General features: G+C 38.9%; 2 protein-coding genes across 2 annotated transcripts in view; both read left to right on the top strand.

Annotated features, from left to right (window-relative positions):
- Positions 1-4,321: 4,321 nt before the first annotated feature.
- On the top strand, positions 4,322-24,293 carry cry2 (cryptochrome circadian regulator 2). The gene is made up of 12 exons (XM_088339755.1): positions 4,322-4,652; positions 5,819-5,927; positions 7,495-7,637; positions 11,552-11,736; positions 11,967-12,055; positions 13,144-13,278; positions 13,362-13,487; positions 15,028-15,213; positions 17,558-17,709; positions 18,439-18,641; positions 20,031-20,111; positions 20,210-24,293. Exons 1-12 carry the CDS (start codon positions 4,474-4,476, stop codon positions 20,743-20,745), a joined length of 2,124 nt encoding a protein of 707 aa, XP_088195881.1. The 5' UTR covers positions 4,322-4,473; the 3' UTR covers positions 20,746-24,293.
- The window catches only part of tango6 (transport and golgi organization 6 homolog (Drosophila)), a 41,461-nt gene continuing 37,918 nt past the window's right edge, over positions 20,861-24,403 (top strand). The window contains exon 1 of the mRNA XM_088339753.1: positions 20,861-20,995. Coding sequence (XP_088195879.1) covers positions 20,940-20,995 — 56 coding nt within the window. The 5' untranslated portion in view covers positions 20,861-20,939. The remainder of the gene's footprint in view (positions 20,996-24,403) is intronic.

Here is a 24,403-nt window from a genome sequence, read left to right as displayed (position 1 = left end):
ATGTATTCCGTTACTCCCCAAGCCTGCACACAATTTTGTCATTTTATTCATATTCAGTTTCTTTTGTCTTTTATTAGCATATTTGGTATTGGAGTAATCCAAAAGTAATTGAAAGTATTCAAGTTAAAGTAACCCTACCCAACCCTGAATACACCGACGAAATACAATGACAAAATACAACAATGACAAAATACAAAAAAAAACAAATCAAGTCACATTTATTTGTAAAGTCCTTAATCACAAAATGCCTCAAAGGACTGCTCAGGCCACAATTACACCATCCCCTGATCTGAAACCGACATGCGGGCAAGGAAAATCTCAGAAAGCTTGAAAAGTGGTCACACAGGTAATCCCCCTTCCAGGATGACCAGGCTGCAATGGATGTTGCAAGGACATCAACAGACAATACACAGACATCATCAACATGAAATATAAGTAATATGTAAAACTGTTTAAGAAGTCCAAGACAGCCATGACGCAGCTCCCCATCTCAGCCACCTGGTCCATGCAGATGTAGACATGCTTTAGGTCTAGGTGCTGGTCTGCTCACTCATCTCATCTCATTAGCTGCACCGCTTATCCTCAGTAGGGTCGCGGGGGGGCTGGAGCCCAAACCAGCAATCATCGGGCAGTGGGCAGGGGACACCCTGGACTGGTTGCCAGCCAATCGCAGGGCACACAGGGACAGACAACTCGCTCGCTCATTCACACCTAGGGACGATTTTGACCGGCCAATCTACCTGAAATGCATGTCTTTGGAATGTGGGAGGAAACCGGAGTGCCCGGAGGAAACCCACGCAAGCACGGGGAGAACATACAAACTCCGCACAGGAAGTCTGGAGCTGGATTTGAACCCACGCAGGAGGTTCCCAAGACCTTAGAACTGCGCCGCCGTGCTGCCGGTCTGCTCACTCATTCTCACTTATTTTGCCACCAGCCAGGCAACCGGAAAAGACAGGAATCAATCGTAAGCATCAATCGTAAGCTATAGAATAGATGTCTTAAGTCTAAATTAAAACACTTCCACTGAGGAAGCAGATCTTATCTCAGGGGGCAGAGCATTCCGCAGCACTGAGGCCCAAATGGACAATTTTCTCGAGGCTGCAGATATCCTCTAGGTCAGGGGTGGCGAACAAGTTTGACTCAAAGAGCCGAAATTTTTAACTGTGAGAGTCAAAGAGCCACACCATGCACTGACCTGCCATTACAGATGGACACCCACAAACACACACAATTAAAAACATACTATTTCCTATAACACACTCCTCTCCTTACAATAGAACAAGTATTGTTCTTGTGTTGATTTCAAGGAAAGAGACCACCCTCAATACACACAAAAAAACTAAACATGAAACAAGGCAAAGAGCCACACTATATAGAAAATAAGATGAGGCAAAGAGCCACGTTCTTAATGGCCACGACCCGCATGCGGCTCTAGAGCCACGTGTTCGCTACCCCTGCTCTAGGTTCTTTGACTCACAAGTGGACTAGCATTTTCCAAGCAGAGGCTCTGAGTAGGCTCCTAGGGGGAAATCAAATCGGACGGATAAAAGAGAGCAAGTCCATGCAAACATTTTTATGCTCGTAACAAAACTTTAAGGTCATATCATAAACCGACAGGGAGCCAGTGCAAATTAAATAAGATTGGAGTAATGTGATCAAAATTTCTTGTCCTAGTCAAAAGTCTCACTGACACGTTACGAACCAGCTGCAAACTTTTATTGTTGGACATCGGGAGACGAGAGAGCAATGCATTCCAGTAATCAAGCCGAGAATTGATAACCGCATCGATTATAATCTCAGCATCTGATTTCGACGACATATGGCGAATATCAACAATATGTAACTGAAAAGACAGATTAGGATCAAATATGACACCTGGATTTTGACAAAGTCATTCTGGGTGATTTTACATTTGTCAAAGTTCAGAGAACTGTTTGATAACAATTCATGACAAGGAGCTGCGACAACAATCAACATCTCGTTTTTTTCTGAGTTAAGGCGCAATCCATGTTTTTGTCTCAGTTAGGCAGGCCTCCAAATTCTCCCAATTTAACGGAACGGTTGCCTCCAGTAGCAGATACAAGTGAGTGTCATCTGCGCAGAAATGGGAACTAATATCCTACTTGCAGATAATATCAACACCAGAAGCATGTACATACTAAATAGAAGGGAGCTAAGTACAGAGCCTTGTGGAACGCCACAGGCGACATTAAATTGTGCAGAGGTCGGACGACAAAATACATGGACGACAAACTAAGAAAGCAAAATACAACCCCATACCTGTCAACCTCCACGGCTCCATGCCTTTACAAAGTGTTATATTTTCCCATACAAAATACAAAATAATCTTACACCATATTTTTTTTCAAACGTCTTTATTTATGTAGTTTAACATGTTAAATTGTGCATGTGTTTCGTTATATAATAATAATAATAATAATAATAATAATAATTTACTTGTATTGTCATTCTTTGTAACAATGTACACAGAACGAAATGTCGATACACCTGACCCTGAGTTGCTCGACATGAATGAGGTTTATTATTAAAAAAAGTTTAAAAATTAAGTAGCTTGGACGTTCACCGTAGAAGGAAAAAATACATGCAAAGAGAATTAAGTAGAATAATACATGTTCTTATTCAAATTATGAATTCATTTTCTGCATTAAAGGGATAACAACAAACCTGTCTTTGTTTTCATTTTCTCATTTTACACTTCCTTTTTTTCTTAGCTTCCCTATACGACATAATAATTTGTAATACTGTATAATGCATCAAAGCAAGTGAGCCGTTTGAGAGCCTGCTCTCTTTAATGAGTTGAGCCGAAAAAGCCGGTTCTCTAAAAAGAGACGGACTTCCTTTCATTACACAACTACCACGGAATGATGCATGATGGGAAATCCCCAGGTGGCAGATGCATGCGCACAGTAGCATCAAACCGCTCGCTTCGTTTACAACGAAAAAAACGATACAGAGATAGAGGCTACCGCGGCGAACTGGTTTGACTTGATTGATTTGCCGTTTCGTGATAGTCGGTGTATACCAGATGATATTCATAATTGACAAATTTGCGTTTTTCCGTACGGATTTTCTTGTACGTCGTAGACGTCTTAAAATGCATGATAAACGTAATTTGTACGGCAAAAACGTACAGGTGGACAGGTACGCAACCCCAACAAAATACAATGATGAAAAAACACAACAACAATAATAATAATAATAATAATTTCCTTTGTATTGTCATTCTTTGTAAGAACGAAATGTCGATACACCTGACCCGTTGTAGCGAGCCGATGCAGCTGCAGCCAACAGAGGGTGCCGCCATTTTACCAATGTTATAAGTCTTAGGTATGACTCGGCCGAGGCGCGAACCGGCGACCTCCAAAATACAATTTGTACGAATTATCGTGAGAAAATACGAAGACAAAATCGAATTGGTGGATACAGTGGAACCTCGGTTTTCGAACGCCTCTCAGTTCGAACAAATCGGTTCTCGACCAAAAATTTAGAGAAATTCTTGCTTCGCTTTTCGTTCAAAAAAATCGGAGTTCGAACGCCAGTACGCTAGGGGTGATGCTGAGCGGCGTACGGATGTAGATTGCCCCCACCTCTCGCGAAAAACTGTTGTCACGTGAGAGCGCACTCCTTTTTGCTTTCGTTTTTAATATCGATGAACGGAGTGTTTTAACCCCTAATTATGCCTCGGAAGAAGGTCGGTGCAGGCAGCAAAGTTGCTACAGGTGAAAAAAGAAGAGTAGTGCGTACAACTATTTCATTTAAGAAAGAAATAATAGCAAAATATGAAGAAGGTGTGCGAGTTTCCGATCTTACAGCATGGCTTCTGCTGAGCACCACAAAGGTAAGAAATCCTATTCATAATTATTTTCTTTATCCTTTAACCGCTCACCACTTTTCGTGGAGACCCGGGTGCTAAATGACGTGTAAACGACCTGATTTTTTTAGTTGTACACGCTTATGTCAGCGTAATCTTTCGTACGGAAGATTACGCTAACGCGGACGTACGATTAGCCTGGGTTAGCTTCATGTTTACGTTCATGGTAAGCGTTCAGGGTGTTGGAACGGATTAAAATTATTTTACATTACTTTTAATTGCAAAAACGATTTTCGGTGATCGACCAAATCGGTTTTCGAACAGGGTTCTGGAACGGATTATGGTCGAGAACCGAGGTTCCACTGTACAGCATGAATCAAAGGTCCGATAATGTCCCTAACAAACCAATCAAATACGGTATTGAAGTTAGGTTGATGCTAAAAACAACCAATCAACGAAGCCGAAGAATATCCGGTCATGCCCACATCACGCTTCACCCTCGCCCCCACTAAAAGTATCGTCTCCCATCTTGGCCAGTTTGACAGATAGTAAACTTTGAACGACTCTCCTCTTTCGTCACTGATTCAAATCGGTTACATTTTCTTTCTTTTTGTTATCTTATTCCATTTTTTGCTCTTATGATAGAATATGAAGGAACCATGGTGGTGAATTCGGTGCACTGGTTTCGAAAATGTCTTCGTCTCCACGATAATCCGGCATTGCAAGAGGCCCTCAATGGAGCTAATACAGTGCGATGTGTTTATATCCTGGACCCGTGGTTTGCCGGCGCCGCCAACGTGGGAATCAACCGATGGAGGTTTGTTGATTTTAGGCTATCTGTATTATCTCATGACAAACTTCACATTTAGAGTGTAAATCCGCCATTTGTGTGGTTATTTTCATTTTCGATATGCGACGTCAGGAGTCGAGGCTCAGGCCTCCTCCTTCCAGTCAGGTAGCTAATGCTAAGGGAGCTCTCTTTAGGTCGTTTTGACGCTCTTCGATTTTAGTTTCAAATCGCCATTCGACAAAAACGTTTTCCCGAATAACTTTAATCGTTTTATCATTTCGCTTTGGCGAAATAATAATACCCCGCTTTAACTGTGCAACTCGCGTCTCAAGTTACGAATACTGTAGGACAGGAATGGGCTGGAACTTCGATTGTTTAAATGCATTTAGGCTGCTCTGTACTGCTAAACTCACAATTTTGGTTACCTGGTTTTTACGTAAAGAGTTTCGCTCAGTGTGTTGTGTAACGTAGATAATTAACCGTTGGTTATATTGTATAAGATTTATGTAAGGATTTGCGAGACGTTGAGTATCCATTAAACTATGCGTTACTCAAGGACGCAAAACAAAAATCCCTAAACAATATCTAATCATACGTTATAAAACGTTGATTCTAATTTCTTTACATATCATTCGAAAATTTTGCGTGTTTAAGTCGTTCTTTTTTATTGTAAAATTCTTTAAATCGAGATTATTTTAATACAGCATTGTACATTACATTTTGCTGTGATCTATAGTGAAGTGTACATTACATTACGCTATCATTCTATTGTTCTATTTATCGTCTCTCATCCATCTGTCTAGCTATCGTCCTTTATGTCTCTCTATTTAACGTCCTATCGTTCAACTAAGCAATTTCTGTTTTTTTCTAAACTGTTAAGTCAAGTCGTGTTTATTTGTATAGTCCTTAATCACAAAGGGTCTCAAAGGGCTGCACAGATAAAAGACTATTGCAAACTATTATTACAGACTATTATGACACCATCCCTTCATCTAAAACTTACATGGGGGCAAATAATACACATATTGTCAACATAAAATATAGATTATTAATATGCTATAGAGTAGAAGTGTTTTAAGCTTAGATTTAAACATTTCCACTGAGGTTGCAGATCGAATCTCAGGGGGAAGAGCATTCCACACCACCTCTGTTCTGTTCTATCATAAACTGTTCTTGTTCTATCTGTCTTGAAGGTTTCTGCTAGAGGCACTGGAAGACTTGGACTGCAGCCTGAAGAAGCTCAATTCAAGATTATTTGTTGTTAGGGGGCAGCCTGCAGAGGTTTTCCCAAGGCTTTTTAAGGTATGTTTTGTAGAAGAATATAATTTTTTTAAATTGTCATTCTTTGTAACCATGCACACAAAACGAAATGTCGATACACCTGACCCGCACAGTTAAACTGTAGCGAGCCGATGCAGCAGCAGCCAAACAGGGCGCAGCCTTTTTAGACCCAACTGCTATGTTGGGAGTCCAACCAAACCCCCCAATTCCAACCCTTAATGCCCAGCGCCAAGGGAGGCAATGAGTAAGTCTTAGGTATGACTCGGCCGAGGCTTGAACCAGCGACCTCCCAGTCTTGGAGCGGGCGCCCTACCATCTAGGCTACCAAGCAGGTTAAATTGAAATGATCTGCATTTATATAGCGCTTTTCAAGTCAAGACTTCCCAAAGCGCTTTACAGTGTGCTTACAATTTCCCAATAGCGGCCGTGCAGCCATGTTGGGCGCTAACCTGCTTATTGGGGGTATTAGGGGTTCAGTGTCTTACCCGAGGACACTTCGACATGTAACACGGAGGAGCCGGGATTCGAACTGCAATCTCTTGATCCCAAGGTGAGCGCTCTACCTCCTGAGCCACTGCCGCCCCCCATTCAGCATGTTGGATACAGGGGTTAACGATTAAGGGAAATGTTGTAATTAAATAGCTGTACAAATCAGAGACATCTGACGAGTCACAATGAGATTTACAAAAAAATGAACCTAATTCTTATTCATCATTTGACTGACAGACCAAAAAGCAATGTATAAACTGTAGCATATAAAAAAAAAACAGTTTTATTGTCTTACTTACCTTATAGAGGAAGTCTATGCGCCGCTCCTTTTACAATTAATAATAAGAAATCGTCCGTTACCTGAAATTGTCTGTGCAACAAGAAAAAAAAAACCACTACATCACTAATTCTATATTTTGGTGCTGAGGTGTGCGCCAAATCCCAATCCTTTGTCTCACTATCTGCCACGAAGCAAGATAATTCTGTGCCTCACTCTACATCTGCAGGTACATAGCAATTATACATAGAAACTAATTTTATTCATAGTATTCATAGTATATTGTGAAAATTCAAAAGATTTTAAATAAGAATATCCCCAAATTTTGGATTTAAATGATAAAGTACTTTAACAGAAAATGGATAAAACCATTCAATGTATTTTGAATGTTATATTTTCATATTTCCCCCTAAGTGCATGTTTCTAATAAAGATATGAAGAGTAAATTATAGAGACCAAGTGGCATGTCACTTTTTTTCAATAATTGAAGTATGGTTCAAGGTTACTTTCATCCTGTTCTTAGCGCCATAAAATATCATGTCACATTTTTAATGTTTTTGGCCATCTAAAAATAACGTGGGACCAAAATGTTGGTCCCTCACATTAAAACAATTAAATATTATATTCATCATGTTTACCTGTGAGATTTTAGAAATTATAAAGTCATGTGCAATTTTTGAAGTATTTACTTACTCATCTTTATCTTCGCGCTTCATGTAATCTCACTTGTCCTACCACCAAGGTCACAATGAATGTATTGTTTTTACTTTTGTTATATAATGTGAAGAACAGTGATTTAAAAAATCGTTGTCTTGCTTACAGGAATGGAAAATGACAAGGTTAACGTTCGAGTATGACCCGGAGCCGTATGGGAAGGAGAGGGATAGTGCCATTATTAAGATGGCCCAAGAGTTTGGAGTGGAAACGATCGTCAGAAACTCCCATACGCTCTACAACTTGGACAGGTTTGTGACACAAGTACACAAAAAAATCATGTTTCATCCTTGGGTAATTTATTGGACCACAGACATAGGTCATGGGGAAATTATGTTTCATATCCTGGAATTTTTTTCTGCTAGAGCACATGATACTGGTTTGTTTGTTAGAAATTGAATCGTTTTTCACTGACCCACTTTGTTGAATGCAAATGCTTTTGGACAGTGTTGCAGTAGTAAAAATGATAGCTTCATCACTTTGGTCCAGTTTCTTCCAGTAGTTTAGGCAGTGACCGGTCTCTAGTAAATATCAAGTCACCACTTATACTTAAAGAAAAAAACTTAAACCTTTACTTTCATTTTACACATTTGTATTGTCCTCAGTGTATCCCCTAAAATGATAATGCCCTACATGAAAAACTTTTATGAATTAAAGCAACCAACAAGATTCAAACACTGACCTTATCCGCTTTGTTTGTCATGAAATATCAACAAGGTGTCTATGTTGCTACACCAAATATCAATGCAGTCAATTTCAAAGGCCATTTAAATAAGAATTCAAGGTGCAGTTGGGAAGAAAGTACCGGGTCGCAACTTGTCTCTGAAGCAGGGATGTCAAACTCAGTTTGGCTCTAGGGCCAGATCAAGACATTTTGTTAATAACACCAAGTTATTCCTATTCCAACAAAAATCCTGAATGTAATTCACGATTGGCTCTACTCTTTTGTTTTGCGGGTAAAGTGGCTGATTTCTGAGGAGCTAAAAGGCTAAAGTACCTGTAACAAATGTATCTCATGCTTCTGTTCGGTCATGCTGTTCTCTCAATGTAGAAGTGATGATGAGATCACGGCAAGGGTGAGAAAAAGATCCTTGTGCAACCTCTTTCATCATGCCTGGTGTGCTACATGAAGGTTATGATCATTATCAAATACTGATTTTGAATTAAGTAGCACCAGTTCATCTATTAATCGCTAATTTACTTAATCATTTTACACCCCTACTGGATTTAATTGATCTATTTCTTGGAACCCCGGCCTGCCAGATGATCTGTAGTGCAGTCCTATATCAAAGCAAACATTTTTCTTTACACACGTACCCACATTTTGCTTCTTCTTTGACTTTTTAACGACAAAACAAGTAACTGTCATTTATGTTTTTGCATTTACTGTAATCATATTTTTAAAAGTTTTTTCGGAATATAAACCAAAATGTTTGCTCGAGTGAAATTGTTTCAGTTTAAGGGAATTTTGCAGAATTTGGAGCTTTTTTACTCACAGCCGCCACATTTTGCCCGTGCAAGAATTCCTTTCCCCATTTCTGATGCCTTCCCCAAACCTTCTTTTTGTATTAAATCTTTAAGGTTACAAAAAGATGTCAGCCCTGGCATATCAAAGAACAGCAGCAAGATAGTGACAATGATGTCATAATCCAAACAATGAACACAATGGTCAAAATAAGGGGCTGGCGTCCAATGAAATCTTCTTTCCATGTGTCCAATATTAAAAGGAGAATAAACTTTACAATCGCATTGTGTAAAATGGTATTGAATCACATTGAGGTACAATTGTATAAAGCCCTCTGTATCACGCTTCGTATTGTATCGCCAAGTTCAGTTTCACAAACATATCTTCCCTGTGTGGGTGTGGTGTTTAGGGATTTTTTGGGTGCTTGAGGGCATGTGCTTACTGTACTTGTCGTTGCGAAGTGACCAATAGGAAGGTGTGTGTGCTGCAAATCCAGCAACCTCGGCTTGTATAAGCCAGAAAGTTAAAAATACTCTGCTTTGTCATCAGCTGATGGCAGAACAGTAATAAGCGACTAACTCCAAATGATAACAACAGAAAAATACAAAAATGAAAGTTTTTTTTTGTGTGTATTTTATAATACGTAGGGCTATAACTATTTATTTATTTAGAGCAGGAGTATCAAACTCATTTTAGCTCGAGGGCTGCATGGTAAAAAAGACATTCTAACAGGGGCCGGACTAGTTAAATTACTTGGTCATTTATTCCATGTAGTGTTTGTTTACCAACAAGTAAATATCAGAAGTGATTTTTTTGGGGGATTGGATGTTGACTTTGTTGCATTGGCTTCACCATAGGACCTACTGAATTGAAGCATTTTTTTTTTAATCAATCTTGTCAAACTCATTCTTACTGGTTGTTACCTTAACTCACAACTCATCACTTCTAAACTCTGTATGACAACATTATCACCTATGAACCCTTCAAATAAAGGTTTCAGCTGTACAAGTTCGAGTGGTAAAATCACGTGGCCATTGACATGCGGTGACTACTATTCATTTATGTGAAGGTCAAGGGGTCCTTAACCTGCTGTCAGCTAACAAAAGGCTTACAAAGCTGGGAGATACCGTGGTGTGCTTGAGCTTCTCTACAAAGTGGCCCTAATGCGACTGGCCCCTTTCCACCTGTGGCGTTGGCCTGGCTTTAATTATGTCATACTGGAAAAATATTTTTCCTAGCTGACATGGATTATTAAGTACCTAATGTGTATGCGTAAAAGGTAATATCTCTCTCTATTCAACCAGGAAGTCCTTTACGGAAAGCATACTGCTACTTTTATTCACTTCAATGTATATGCAAAACGTCATGTTCTGTACAAAAGCAACTGTGATGCTATTTTTTTTAATTCAAGATACTTTTTTTAACTGTAATGCCGATATTCAGTCCAGTCAGATACTGTATGTTACACTGTGAAGTGCGATAGTTTGAAAAAAGTAATAGTTCAATAAGTTGAATGAAAATGTTTTTGATTTTTTTTGTTCCTCCTGGGCTAGTAAACAAGCGTGAAAAAGTTACAACATTCCCACTTTTACTGAACAAGTTGAATCTGTTGAAAATTCCACCCAAACAATTCCCAAACAGCTCTGATGGAAATGTATACATTGACTACATTGTCATGAAGTGAATAGTTCGATTGAACTTTAACTTTTGCTGGTATTCTGGTCATGCAAAAGAACACAGAAATCGGATTAAGGTCTTAATCCGACGGTAGGTAGTCAGATTGATATGGCTGGGTTAGTCTTCTCATTTTCCGGTATCACTTGCATGTATACCCATTCGAAAAATCTTTTTACACGTGTGCACTATTGCGCATACGCAGTGTCCTTCATCTAGGATATTTTGGTTCCGCAAATATCTCTGGACTTGACTAATAATACCTTACTTAGTGTAAAAGCCTGGTTGATTTCACCGGGCCATAATTAAAACAACTGGATTAAAAGCAAGGTGCTTGAGTTGTTATTAGAATAGAATAGAATATACCTTTTATTGTCATTGTTACAAAATGGGTTGACATATTGTGACAACGAAATTGTGCATGACACTCCAGTTCACACCTTCGCAGTGAGGTAAAAAAAAAACAAGAAGATAAAGGAACAGAGGAGATAAGGTTATAAAACAAGGAGGATAAGGTTATAGTTTTAATTTACACAAGAAATGTCGGCATGTAGGATGTTACATACAGTTTGGTATCGTAAGGGTTTGTGCAATATGCATTTGGTGCAAAAATGGTCATCATAGTGCAAAAAATAGTCAACATATGCATTTGGTCCAAAAATAGTCATCATAGGGCAAAACAGAGACATGAGTACCATTTACGTTCGTATGAGGTAGTGTTTTTGCAAGAGTTTTTCTGATTAACTATATTTCATGGATTATATTTGTTTTTTCTGAATTGTATTTCATCAGAAATAAATTGTAACAATCTAAGTTGAATAATATGACACAACGAATTAGTAACACATCAACTGACTGAAACAGAAAGAACTTAGGTAGTATTCTATGAATAAAAGGTCATGATTTAAAACATTTTTTTTTTCAGGAAACTGGTTTTGGGGAGGAGGGTGGGTATAGTTAAGTAATTTGAAAGTTTACCTTAAATAAGACGGCTAATATGTGATCTCCTTCTCCCATTGCTTTCAGGATAATAGAGATGAACAACAACAGCCCTCCTCTGACCTTTAAACGTTTTCAGACCATCGTGAGCAGATTGGAGTTGCCCAGGAGACCACTGCCTCCCATCAACCAAAAGCAGATGGAAAAATGTCACACTAAAATAACAGACAATCATGACCAGCTTTACAGTATACCTTCACTAGAAGAACTGGGTAAACTGATTTTTCACTTTAGTCATGATACAAAATCTTGTATAGAAAATAAATAATGCATGAAAATACCTGAAGTGCAGATTTGAATTTCTGTTCATGATTTCGGCAACAGACCCTTAATTATTTGCAGAGATGACAGCTAAGAACTTTAAGAGGAAATCAGGCTTCGTAGAATGTTAACGGGGTGTTCCCTCTTTTTCTGACCTAATTTTTCTGGTATACATTTTCAGGCTTTAGAACAAAAGGTTTACCCTCACCGGTGTGGCATGGAGGGGAGTCTGAGGCATTGGACAGACTCGGCAAACATTTGGACAAAAAGGTGATCTACACGTAAAGACAATTCTGCTGTGCCAATTTATCTCTAACATGACAAAAATTTCCTTCTCCCCTAGTTAACGTATATATAATGTAATTTTTTAATGTTCGTATTTTAAATTCAATAGCCTCATGTCTACACAACTATTATGACCATATTTTCCACACTTTATGGTGCACTACATTATAATGCCAACTCCCCAAATTAGTGTTCTCAGATTTATTTATTTTAAATATATATATATATATATATATATATATATATATATATATATATATATATATAGGGCGCACCAGAGTACAAGGTACTTAGAAAATGAAACGACAGTAAGGGTTAGGGTTGCACTACTAATTAATAAGTACCATATTTGTAATTTGACTGATCAGTCGAAATATATTGATGATCACAATTGCAAAATAAGAATGCAATGGGATTCGAATCCGCATCGCTTTATATCATCATCACACTATTTCTTGTCCCGGTACCACATTGTTGATGTTATTATTAGGCCGGCTATGAGAATATTGGCTTACATTAAACTGGTCTGTGGCACTGAATAGATTCGGGGCCACTGAAATACAGTATTGTATCGCTGACACATACAGTGTTTATTAGAGTTAAGAAAACAAACCAATTTCTGTAAAGATTTTGAATCACTTTCAGTTTTCCAATTTCCGTACCATTCGTATCTGGTACCATGACTAAGGTTATCGGCGGAGGTCACTCCCGGGCTGAGCGAGTTCGGCGGACGCGGCGTCACCCTAATAGCGGGTGGTTTTGCTCCCCATTAACCGCGATAACCGAGGTCTTACTGTATTTCCAATCTTTCAGTACACAATCCGCACTGTTTTTTAAGGCGCATATTCGAATTTCTGGCCAACTTTATTGTCCGAAAACTGCAGGACATTCAATTTTTTTTTTTGCCAGGGTTTATTCTTATAACATACCCCCAATTTTTAAATTTTTTTTTTTGCAATGTGCCACATTGTGGTCTCAATACCTGAAAAAGTCATTGAATTAATCAATGGGTGCCTTCCTAAAGGCCAGTTGAATACTTGTTAATTTGTTGGCGATTGTCTGTTTTTGTACAGGACACTAGTCTTGACAATCCACGAGGAACCACATGCTCTCTCTACGCCAGTCCCACCGGATTGAGTCCTTATTTGCGCTTTGGTTGCCTGTCTTGTAGGGTCCTCTACTACAATCTAAGAGAGCTCTACATGAAGGTACCATATTACACTCGTACTATTTTTTGCTCATGGCTGCATTACAATTACTGCCCTTGCATTTATTCCTTGTTTGCGTTTAGCTCCGGAAGCGTTGCAGTCCTCCTCTGTCACTTTTTAGTCAATTGCTATGGAGGGAATTCTTTTACACTGCTGCTACCAACAACCCCAACTTTGACCGAATGGATGGAAACCCAATTTGTGTTCAGGTTGGTACCTATGAAATATATAACAATTTATAGCAGTTATAGAGGCAGTTAGGATATGAGGACCCTGAAAGGTGCAGTTCTTACGAAATACATTTTATTTCGTTGGAGATCATTCTCACCCAGAAGCACAATATTTCTGCTACCCTGGCAAAGCACCCACTGTCATTCTGTGCTGGACACGTAATTTGAACGTATAGATGTATAAAGAAAAAGCTCTAGCATCTCAAAGTTTGCTTTATTTCCATTATGTTCCAAATGTTGTGGGGTTTTTTTAACCAGTGGCGTTAGAAATAACTACACTCTAGGTATTTTGACCATGGAATGTTCTCACGCCTTTGTGGGGTTATAAATTTGTCATTTACGATTTTTTTCCATTTTATTTTTTACTTCCAACCACTCGACATGTTCATTGGGACCTTGGCTCAGTGTACATATGTTTTTTTCTATGCCCTCTGTGTAACCATGGCTGAGAAGACAAACTCACAGTCCCCAAAATTGTTCGTACAAAAGGATGCAGACGTTTTTACTAGATGGGAGGGGGCGCTTGTTGGAAAGCAAGATTGTGCTGAATTTGACAGGTGAATGGAGCCAAACGCCATGTAATCAGTGATTTTAGAAAGGGATTGGCATTCAGAAATTGTGAAAAGCTCCCAAAAGTCGACTCAGCTTTGTATATTTTCGTTATGGGGGGGGAGATAGGACGTATTCTGTGACATCATACGATAACGTTTAAGTACAGTGAGTCCCTGTATGCACCTTGAAGGGACAATCAATTGTGTCGTGTCTCAGATTTATCTATTAAGTGTGTATTTGACACTGGGTTGAGATATGCATCAGCTGATAGTTAGCTACAGTGACCCTCGTGTGGTATTTGTGAGCAGAAAACAATGTGGCAGGATTTTTTTTTTTTTTCATAAAAGTTGATACCAAAGATCTTTAAGGAGCATACAATGCAAAATTCATGTCTTTGAAACGTCACATTTGTGGAAGGTAACAATGCACTACTGTTTAGCACAGTAATGTAATTATTGAAACTAGGGCTCAGGATCAGGTGGGAGACATTTGTTCTTACTGTGTTATCTTCAATTTTCTTTTGTCCATAATGCTGACGAGTTTTCCAAGGAGCATCTGCTAGACGTTAGCCGGGATAGACCTCAGCTTAATTGTTTAGACCCCCTTTTTTTAATCTGATAGCTACTTTTTGTTACAAAATAGCGCCAGAGACCTCCTTTTTGATTTGTCTTAGTCAACCTCTGAACATCATGCCGGTTCGAAATTACATTTCCTAGAAAATCAGAATGACCCATGATATATTTTCAGAATCAGTCCACGGACTACTCAGGGTTCTACCTGTAGGCACCACTTCAGAGATCCCTGATTTTCGATCCCTATGACAAAAAGCTGTGAGGAAAATAGTCGCCTCGATAGATATTGGGTCTTCTTTATACAATTTGTCCTACCTAGAGCCAATGCATATATTTAAATAAGTTCACCCACGTGGCAAGGAATGATGCTAAACGATGCATACATTTGTCTCCAGATTCCATGGGATCAAAATCCAGAAGCCTTAGCCAAATGGGCTGAGGGCCGGACTGGATACCCCTGGATTGATGCCATTATGACCCAGCTCAGACAGGAGGGCTGGATCCACCGTGAAGCTCGCCACTCTGTTGCTTGCTTCCTCACCAGAGGTGACCTGTGGATTAGTTGGGAGAGCGGCATGAAGGTAGGATAGCTGTCTGTAAATAAAAGCCTGGATACATCAAACCGGTCTCAGTCCAATATGGCCGATACTCCTACTTCCCTCTTTGCTGAGGTGTCGGCCAGACCATTCCATGTATAATGGCAGGAAAAATCGCAAGTGACATACATGCATGTTCTGTAAAATCGTGGAAGTACGCACTGTGGTCTGATTATAGCCTTAGTCCGACTTCAAATAGTCTGTTTTAAATAGTTTGGTTAGTCCTTTCATTTTGAGTTACTCTTGCATATATATCTGCTCCAATGTTTCGATTGCTTTTGCACATCACTGCACACGTGCAGTTCATTGGTCTGGGATGTATTTTTTTGGGTGAAGCTGAAATCTTTAGATCTGTAGTACAGAGATGAATAATGTGTGTCACATTAGGCTAAGCTGCTAAACAAGCCTCACATGTATTGTCTAATGTTTCCTGGATATTTCCATTTCATTTTCTGACCTGAGGTAAAAATATCCCAGCTCTATCCATCCGTATATAGTATAAGTCCAGGCTTCTGACAAGCACTGTGGAAGCACTGCTTGTAAACACACGAGACACCGCAATGGAGCACAATTTGGAAGCGAGGAGCAAATGAGCACGGTTGATTTGTGGTGAGTGAATGATATATTTTATTAAATGTCAAAAGTTAAATGCAGAAACGTCTATTTGCGGAATGCCGTTGTTCCTGCTTCACCATCGATGATTGTGATTGCCTCTACAAAATATTCTTGCACTTCTTTTGCAACCAATTCCTGGTCTAGCTTGAGGTATGTTTTGCATCATTGTGCTGTTGGAAGGTCCAACATCTCCCAAGCCTCAAATTGGTACTGACTGCATGACGTTTGCAGCCAAGATCTCGTAGTACTGAATTCATAATAAGATGAAGATTCCCTGTGCATGAAACAGCAAAACAAACACAGGGCAAGATGGGATAAAAGGTGAACACCTCCCTCTGACGTGTACTGTTGAAGTTCTTTAGCCGTCACGCAGGGATTTTTCTTTACCTCTCACTTTAGATATTACACAGCAGTTGCAGACCGCAATCTCTTTCTACCACCACCAGGGAACATTTCCGCTGTGCCTTGAAGAATAAACTTGCGGACTATGCTTCCAATTTTACCTCTTGAGATGTTTAGTCTCTTTTCTATCTATTTATACAAATATCAAAGTCAATAATCCTCCTCCTCTGAACTTTTTGGACGTTTCTCTGGCCTTTACCATGTTGCAAAGATGACATTAAGTGACAATAAATGTTATGTCACTTTATTTTTAAAGCTACTTAATTAGGTTTTTAACTGTTTCTTTAATGGAAGGCTCTGGTTGTCAATGAGGTCATGACAGAAAGGCCAAGGTTTTTTTTTTTTCCTGATATGTCATTATTGTCATTATTATCAACACAAATAGATAATTGACAAACTTGTAAAAACATTATATACTGTGGGGGTTGAATAGTTGTAAACACAACTGTAGACTGAGCCAGATAGTAGGTGCATACATGGAAAGTAGTACCATGGCAAACCATTCGGCCACAGGAGCTCATATCCTAGAAAAACAAGCTGTTGCAGCAGTGTTTTATAAAACAAACAATGTTAGTTAAGTTCTTGTTCAATGATTTTTCTTTTTTTCACCGGATTGTTTTAAATATTATGTCAAGTCATTTTTATTTGTATAGCCCTTAATCACAAAGCGTCTCAAAGGGCTTCACAGGTTATTACACAGACTATTTTTTTCAGACTATTTTTAAACCATCCCCTGATCCGGAACCAACATGAGGGCAAGGAAAAACTCAAAAAACCTCAACATGAGGAAAATGAAGAAACCTTGAGAAGGGACCGTACATGTGGTATCACCCTTCCAGGATTACCAGACAGCAGAGGATGTTGCAATCACAAATAATACACAGATATTGTCCACGAAAAGTATAGGTTATTCATATGCTATAGAGTAGAAGTGAGTTTTAAGCTTCGATTTAAAAATTTCCACTGAGGTTGCAGATCGGATCTCAGGGGGAAGAGCATTCCACAGCACCGGTGCCGGGATGAAGAACGCTCTCGATTAGCATTCCATTAATAAGCAATCTTTTTTAATGGTGATAAAATCATGCCAGTCCTTCTTAAACCAGTTGGACGAGAGAACCTCCAAACACTTCCAGACCAGCTCTTTGTCACAGCACTGATTTTACACACAAATTAGACCGTGCCTGCTGACCCTTTATCTTCAGACCTGTGACATCGGCTTTGGTGTATTCAGGCCTTTTAATTGCCTATTCGACGATGTAAGTATGAGAATTTGTAGCAGCCTTTTTATGTAAGTGATGTTGTATTATTACAGGTGTTTGAGGAACTTCTGCTGGATGCAGATTGGAGTGTAAATGCAGGCAGCTGGATGTGGCTGTCTTGTAGTGCCTTCTTTCAGCAATTTTTTCACTGCTACTGTCCTGTTGGGTTTGGCAGAAGAACTAACCCTTCTGGAGACTACATCAGGTATGCATCAGATAGAGAAACCCTGCATATTCAGAAGTGGCATAACCTCAGATGATATTTCTTGCAATGTCATCAAAACACAAGATATTCCCAACCTTTCCTATGTACCGAATACACTATTTTCTATACAGGCATATGTCTCCAATGGCTGGGGTCACTACTTACTAGTTTGGTGACCCCCCGAAATAAATCATATTGTTTATTGCATTTTAAATGTAAGGTGAAAAAAATGACTATTTTGTTAGATTGGGTCTACATGTGTTTGCCAAAGGAGGGAAATTGTATAAAAAAACCACTAGTTTGAATAGACACATTGCCTGATGACATAATATGTTCGATGAGAACCACAATTCTCAAACAATGCGCGGTTTTCCATGTGGGCCCAAGCAGTATAGCTATCGTAAAACATCAATCGATTCATGTTCCAATGAAAAATAATTTCAAAAGGACCGCATCTCTGTAGTTCTATGCAAAATTAAATTGCTGTTCACTATTGTTTCTAAGGTCATATCCTCTTCTCAAAAAATTATTGGCACAGGTTTTGGATTTTAACGAAGTCTACCATCCCTTGAAGCCAATTACAGGCCAAGCTTTTATTGTGGTGCTAATTACCTTTTGTTACTTAATGCAGGACTTGGGTTTTATTTTTGCATCAGAAGCTTCTTTACAATACATAGCCTCAATATTGTAAAACCAACATTTGAGGTAAAAGACAAAACTCTCCTGCAGGCGTTACATCCCCATTTTGAAGGACTACCCAAACCGCTACATCTATGAACCTTGGAATGCTCCAGAGTCCGTCCAGAAGGCGGCAAATTGCGTGGTGGGAGTTGACTATCCGAAACCAATGATCAACCACGCCGAGAGCAGTAGACTCAACATTGAAAGGATGAAACAAGTTTACCAACAACTCTCACATTACAGAGGGCTCAGTAAGTATTTCTTGTTCCTTGTTTTCATGTATGTTTTGTATGACATGCTCAGATATAATATATTTGGGGTCATTAGATATTACCCGGTATATCTTGAATTGATATCCAATGAGCAAATTCAGTTATTAAATCTTTTAAAAGAACACATGCACAAACATAAACACACGCTCTCTTTCACAAACACGTGGTTTTGTTTTCATTTTTTGTTTGAGACCTTTTATTCACATAATATTTCTCCTAGTCCCTTACCCTAACCTTAATCATCAAAATTGATTGCTTAAGCCAGGGATTTCTAAATCAGTTTGGCTCTGGTGCCAGATCTAGACTTAATGTTCTGACGCCGGCCGAATCAGTAAAACAATGTAGACTTGAAATTTTTTGCTTTGTTTATCATTATTATGTTTTGTCATTCAGCCTACATTAGTAACTTATCCTACATATTGTAATCACAGATTAACAACGAGCACAACACATTAATTCACAAACAAAAAGATAAAAATAGGTTTTGGCATCGATCCTGTTACCTGGTCCATTTTAACAGTTGAGTAAATTCAGTTCACACCAGAACCAACTCGCCACACTATACAAACTCAAATATGCTTTCTACTGGTCAGAGAGCATATAGTCTGTTTTTTTAATCATAACTTTTAATAGAAACTACCTAGACATGCTTCTTTTTTGAAATACTTAGAAATTTCGGGCATGCCAAATTGAATCATCCAATGGGCCAGATCCTGCAGGCCGTATTTTAGTTATACTGCTTTAACCCTTCCCCTAATCCCAACTAGTCTAACTCAAATCTTAACTCTATAACTACTATTTAACCCTAAAAAGGTGATCTAGCTGCATTATACCCACTTAAATATCCCAATAGAGAGTATTACATTCCACAATCACAGTAAAAATCGTGAATATAGCTATAAAAATGGAACAAATTCAAGTACACAAACGCACACACATTATTGATGAAACAAAACCAGTTTTGAATTAATAACTAATTATTACTTATCTTAAATGGGCCTAATTTTGCACATAGCACTATTATTCAGTTTTGTTTTGTTTTTCAAATGCTTCTGCCAAACAATTCTGCAGATGGCATTTTCCCTTATTTACAGATACACACGTTCAACTTGATGAATTTCCAATGCAACCTTTTATATGACAAGTGTTCTTACACTTGTTTTGTTGCCAATTTACATTCCAACATTTTATTTATGGAACTTCAACAGCAAGCAAGCCAATGTTGTGCTACATTAGTGTAAAAAAAACCTCTTTTTTGTTGTTTCCAGACAATCGCACAAGTTCAATTTTTAAAAATAAGTTCAAGGGTTCATTTTGTAACGTACTTTGTTTGATTTTGATTATGTATAATCATTGCTTGTGATTCAGGTCTGCTTGCATCAGTACCAACAATCCAGGAGGAGGCAGAGCCACTGATGACTGATGAGTCCCAGACTAGCAGTGGCCCTGGTAAGAAGACAGATCATTTCCTAACCTTAAAATATTGAAAACATCACGTTCTTATGAATTAATTTGTTTACTCTCATGTTTTTCCCCCCAATTCTCAGAATCTCCATCCATCAATAATGACGAAGGAGCTGGCTGCTCCGCAGCTCCTGATTCATCCCCTGTCTGCACATCATCCCACACTGTTCTATACTCTGATTCAAATAGAGATGCAATGAAATGTTTATCTCACATATCTATCAATTCTTCAGATCCACAAAAGCAGCTTTCTGCAGACCTTTCTGCAGCTGTAGATTGTCCCTCTGTGTTGGTCCCAGCACCAGCTCCAAGTCCTTTATTAAGGTCCAAGACTTGCATGGTTCCATCATTAGGTTCCACTTTGCCTCAGTCTCCTAATTCTTCCGCAACCCAAACTCCGACAGCTTTGGGACCAAGAAGAAAAAGCTTTACCCGTAAAGTACGCCGTGGCCAGAGGCAGCGAGGACGACATACCTGCCAGGCAGTAGCCAGAGAGGTAGACAAGAGAGGTCATGAGGAAGAGACTGAACTAGGAGAACGGAATGAAAAAATGGAAGAAGGTTTAGAGATGGCAGAAGAGAGAATGGAAGAGGAGACTTATGCAGAACATCCACAGTAATACAGAAAACGATAAAACAATCTTTGCTTTTACAAAACTGAGTGATAAAGGCGTTCTTTCAGCCATAATGCATGTGGGAGATAGAGCTCCAAATACAAATGTATTTGCATTATTTATACTTTACATGAACAGTCATCACCCTTTTTTCTGCTTGTTAGGGAAATAACATCCAACACGTATTCTGGACAAAGGAAATGAAGGTTTTATGGTTATGCAGAGCATCTAGACCCCCCAATTGCAATCATTACAGGTACAAATGCAAAAGCAAAGTATCTCATCTCATTAGCCGTACCACTTATCCTCAGTAGGGTCGCGGGGGGGCTGGAGCCCATCCCAGCAATCATCGGGCAGTGGGCAGGGGGACACCCTGAACTGGTTGCCAGCCAATCGCAGGTCACACAGGGACAGACAACTCATTCGCTCATTCACACCTAGGGACAATTTGGACCGGCCAATTCACCTGAAATGCATGTTTTTTGGAATGTGGGAGGAAACCGGAGTGCCCGGAGGAAACCCACGCAAGCACGGGGAGAACATACAAACTCCGCACAGAAAGTCTGGAGCTGGATTTGAACCCACGACAGGTTCCCATGACATGAACTGTGCCGCACAAGCGCTAACCACTGCGCCGCCGTGCTGCCCCAAAAGCAAAGTATGCCAGTGAAAATATTTTACTGTCAATTCTGAAACTCGAATTTATTTTCACAAGATTTAAGTTTTGATTAACTCTGTAATAGGTAACAATGTAAGTGACATGCACCTGAGCAGTGGTCGAAACTAGGGGTAAGCTCTTGAGCCTGAAATTCGGATCAGGCCTAAGATGTCAATCATTACCTCTGAGCCTGGCTGCTCTCTCGTTGATTTTATTTTATTTTTTTATCCACCCGGCATTGTTATTCTATTTCTCTTTGCATCTCTTGTTTAAAGTGCTAGATGGCCTTAGCATTTTTCTGTCAACTTATTTAAAAAAAAAAAAATCTAATTGAAAAGTGTCATTCAATGTAACCTCAGACACCGAAATATAAAAAATTTAAAGGTTTATGCAGTCTCGTTAAGCTTGGAAGATATCAGTGACTGATTCTGTCCCTTCTGTCCGTGTCCTCGCAACTAAAATTTGAAATTTTGGGTTTGCTTCTTGCTCAGTCCTCCAAATTTAATACCCGCGAGGCGGGGCTGGACTTTTGAGGTCCGATCTTATCTCCTGTCTGAACACGAAGTTTGTGTTTTCTATGTCCCTGGTCAAGATGGGGATCATTATCTTTACAAAATTGAAACACTGGCTTTATAAAATCTGGTTAGATTGTGCAGATGAGTTCAAACCAGACATCCCATATTTCATACAACAAAATAGTGGATAAAACTAAAGGTTATAACCTAGCAACAAAAGAAAAAAACATATTTTTTTTTGTTGGTAATATATTTTGAAGGGGTGGATTGGAAATAGGATTCCTATCCTGCAACTTTATATTATAAATGTAGACAAATTGCAAATCTATATTTTGAAAGTTACAATGAAATTAACACTTCGCTTTTGTCTGCCAAATGTAATAATGAAGCGGGCTGAATTGAGGCCCTGGGCTGTAAATTAAGTTTGTTGGAAGTTTCTGTAAAGGAGACTCGATAAACATGAATGACCATATTACGTTTCAACTCGTGACATAGTTTTGTTTCAACAGTTCAATTTAGCCTTTTTCTTCTGACACCTGAAGCATGTCCCAGCTTTTTCCTGCTTCTTTGAACACGTGCATTGAAACCAGAACCCGCAGAATAACCATAAATGTCCATGCAATTGAGCCTGGAGGCAAGTTGATTCTGAGCAGATAAAGCGGTCCATTTTAACGATGGGCTACCAGGGTTTCAGATTTTATCTCGTCCGCTTTGCACTTTGTGTGAAAACTAAACGTTGAGCCAGGCAGAAGGTAGACTCCAGGGGAAATGTGTTCAACCTTACTTTTAGTTTTGAATCCTTCAGTGGCAAGATTTTTGTTCAGGGGAGACACATGTAGATAACAAATAAAACATCGGTGTACACACGGCAAAGGTTCTGCAGTTCGAAAGATGTATTTCAAACGCAAACCATGATCTTTCCTCTTCAATGTAAGCTACAAAACAAACAAGACCACCCTGTTTGGTTTGGTTTATTACTCGAGAAGAGAGAAATTGTGAGGCAAAGCATCTTCTGGATGTTTCATTATGACAGAACCCCAGCTTAGTAATATCCTCTGCTTTCTTATGCACTTGGCCAGGCTTACTAAGATTTTTTTTCACCTCCCTTCTGGTTGAGGTCAACCAGGCCTTTGTTGAAAATGTGTACAAGAAGAAGATAGTTATGACAAAAGAGCTGTGTGAAGTCACACTGATAGGAAAAAATCATAACAGATAAGAGGCAGCGTTCTATGATAAGAAAATACGGGATCTAATTTAGTTCGCACACAAAAAAAGGGGACCATTTATCACAAATGCCCTGGTGTCTGCAAAGCAAGGCCTGTCTACCTTTTTTTTTTTTTCAGTTTGATGGTAAAATATTTCCCCTGGTTTAACTTCAACAACCATTATTCTGTAAAACCGTACGATGATATCACAGACGATTAAGATCAGAACAATATGTTTAAACTGAGTTAAGTTCCTATAGAATATATATATATATATATACTAGCACAAACAAATATATTTCCTACTTTGATTCCAGAAGCTTTTCATGACAGGAGAAAAATCTGGATTTCTGATATTTATTGTAACAAATGTCTCGGAATATTGTTAAGTGTCAGAATATTGAAGTGTTGTCAAATTGTAATATTGCCAAACCTTTCTCCTGGCAATTAAAAATTATGCTTGTATTTAATGAATGTAGAGGAAAGCCTGTGACGTTCTCCATTTATTGTATTTATCAGAGTTTGTACATAAATATTTAAACCCACTTTTGTGTCACTGGCTTCATTTTGGAAAGGGCTCACCTACACAGTAGATCAGGGATGTCCAAGTCATTCTAGCTTGGGGGCCATGTTAAAAAAAAACTCACAGGGGGGCGAACTGGTTATTTAAGGGCACAAAAAGTGTGCCTTATCTGTAGAGCTGGGGATCTTTTAGAGGCTCAATTGAATTGCAAAGACTCATAGGTGTAAGATTTCATTATAAATTGTATTTTTTCATTCAATGTTTCAATCACTGGGGATAAAAAGCATAGTTAAGTATCAAATGTTGCCGTTAAGAGAAATCCAATCTTATTGTCTTCAACAGACCGCGTGTGACTTCTATTGTATGTTGAATGACATCAGGGTTGATGGTTTCTCAAATGTTCTCTGGTTGATAAATGGTAGTCAGCATTTGTAGTGGCTCCTGGCTTTGGCAACATCCAGTGGACATTTATGAAACTGCATGTTGTTGTTGCCATTTTCCTTGTGCTTTTTTCAGCAATGTTTCATGGGCTGAATTAAATCTATTTGACATAGAATCACTACTATGTTCGTTTTTTTGCACAAATAATGGATTACTATTATCCATGTTCAACTATAGTTCTTTAAACCATTAAAGAACATTTAGTGAATGAACAGTTTAACTGTGATTTATTTCTGTTAATATTAGTGTAAATCGGGCAGCACGGCCGCACAGTGGTTAGCGCATGTGCGGCACAGTTCATGTCATGGGAACCTCCTGCGTG

This window comes from Urocampus carinirostris, chromosome 7 (assembly GCF_059441175.1).
Source record: "Urocampus carinirostris isolate Australia breed hairy pipefish chromosome 7, RoL_Ucar_1.0, whole genome shotgun sequence".
Taxonomy (NCBI): Eukaryota; Metazoa; Chordata; class Actinopteri; order Syngnathiformes; family Syngnathidae; genus Urocampus; species Urocampus carinirostris.
This window is presented reverse-complemented; position numbering and strand designations above follow the sequence as displayed.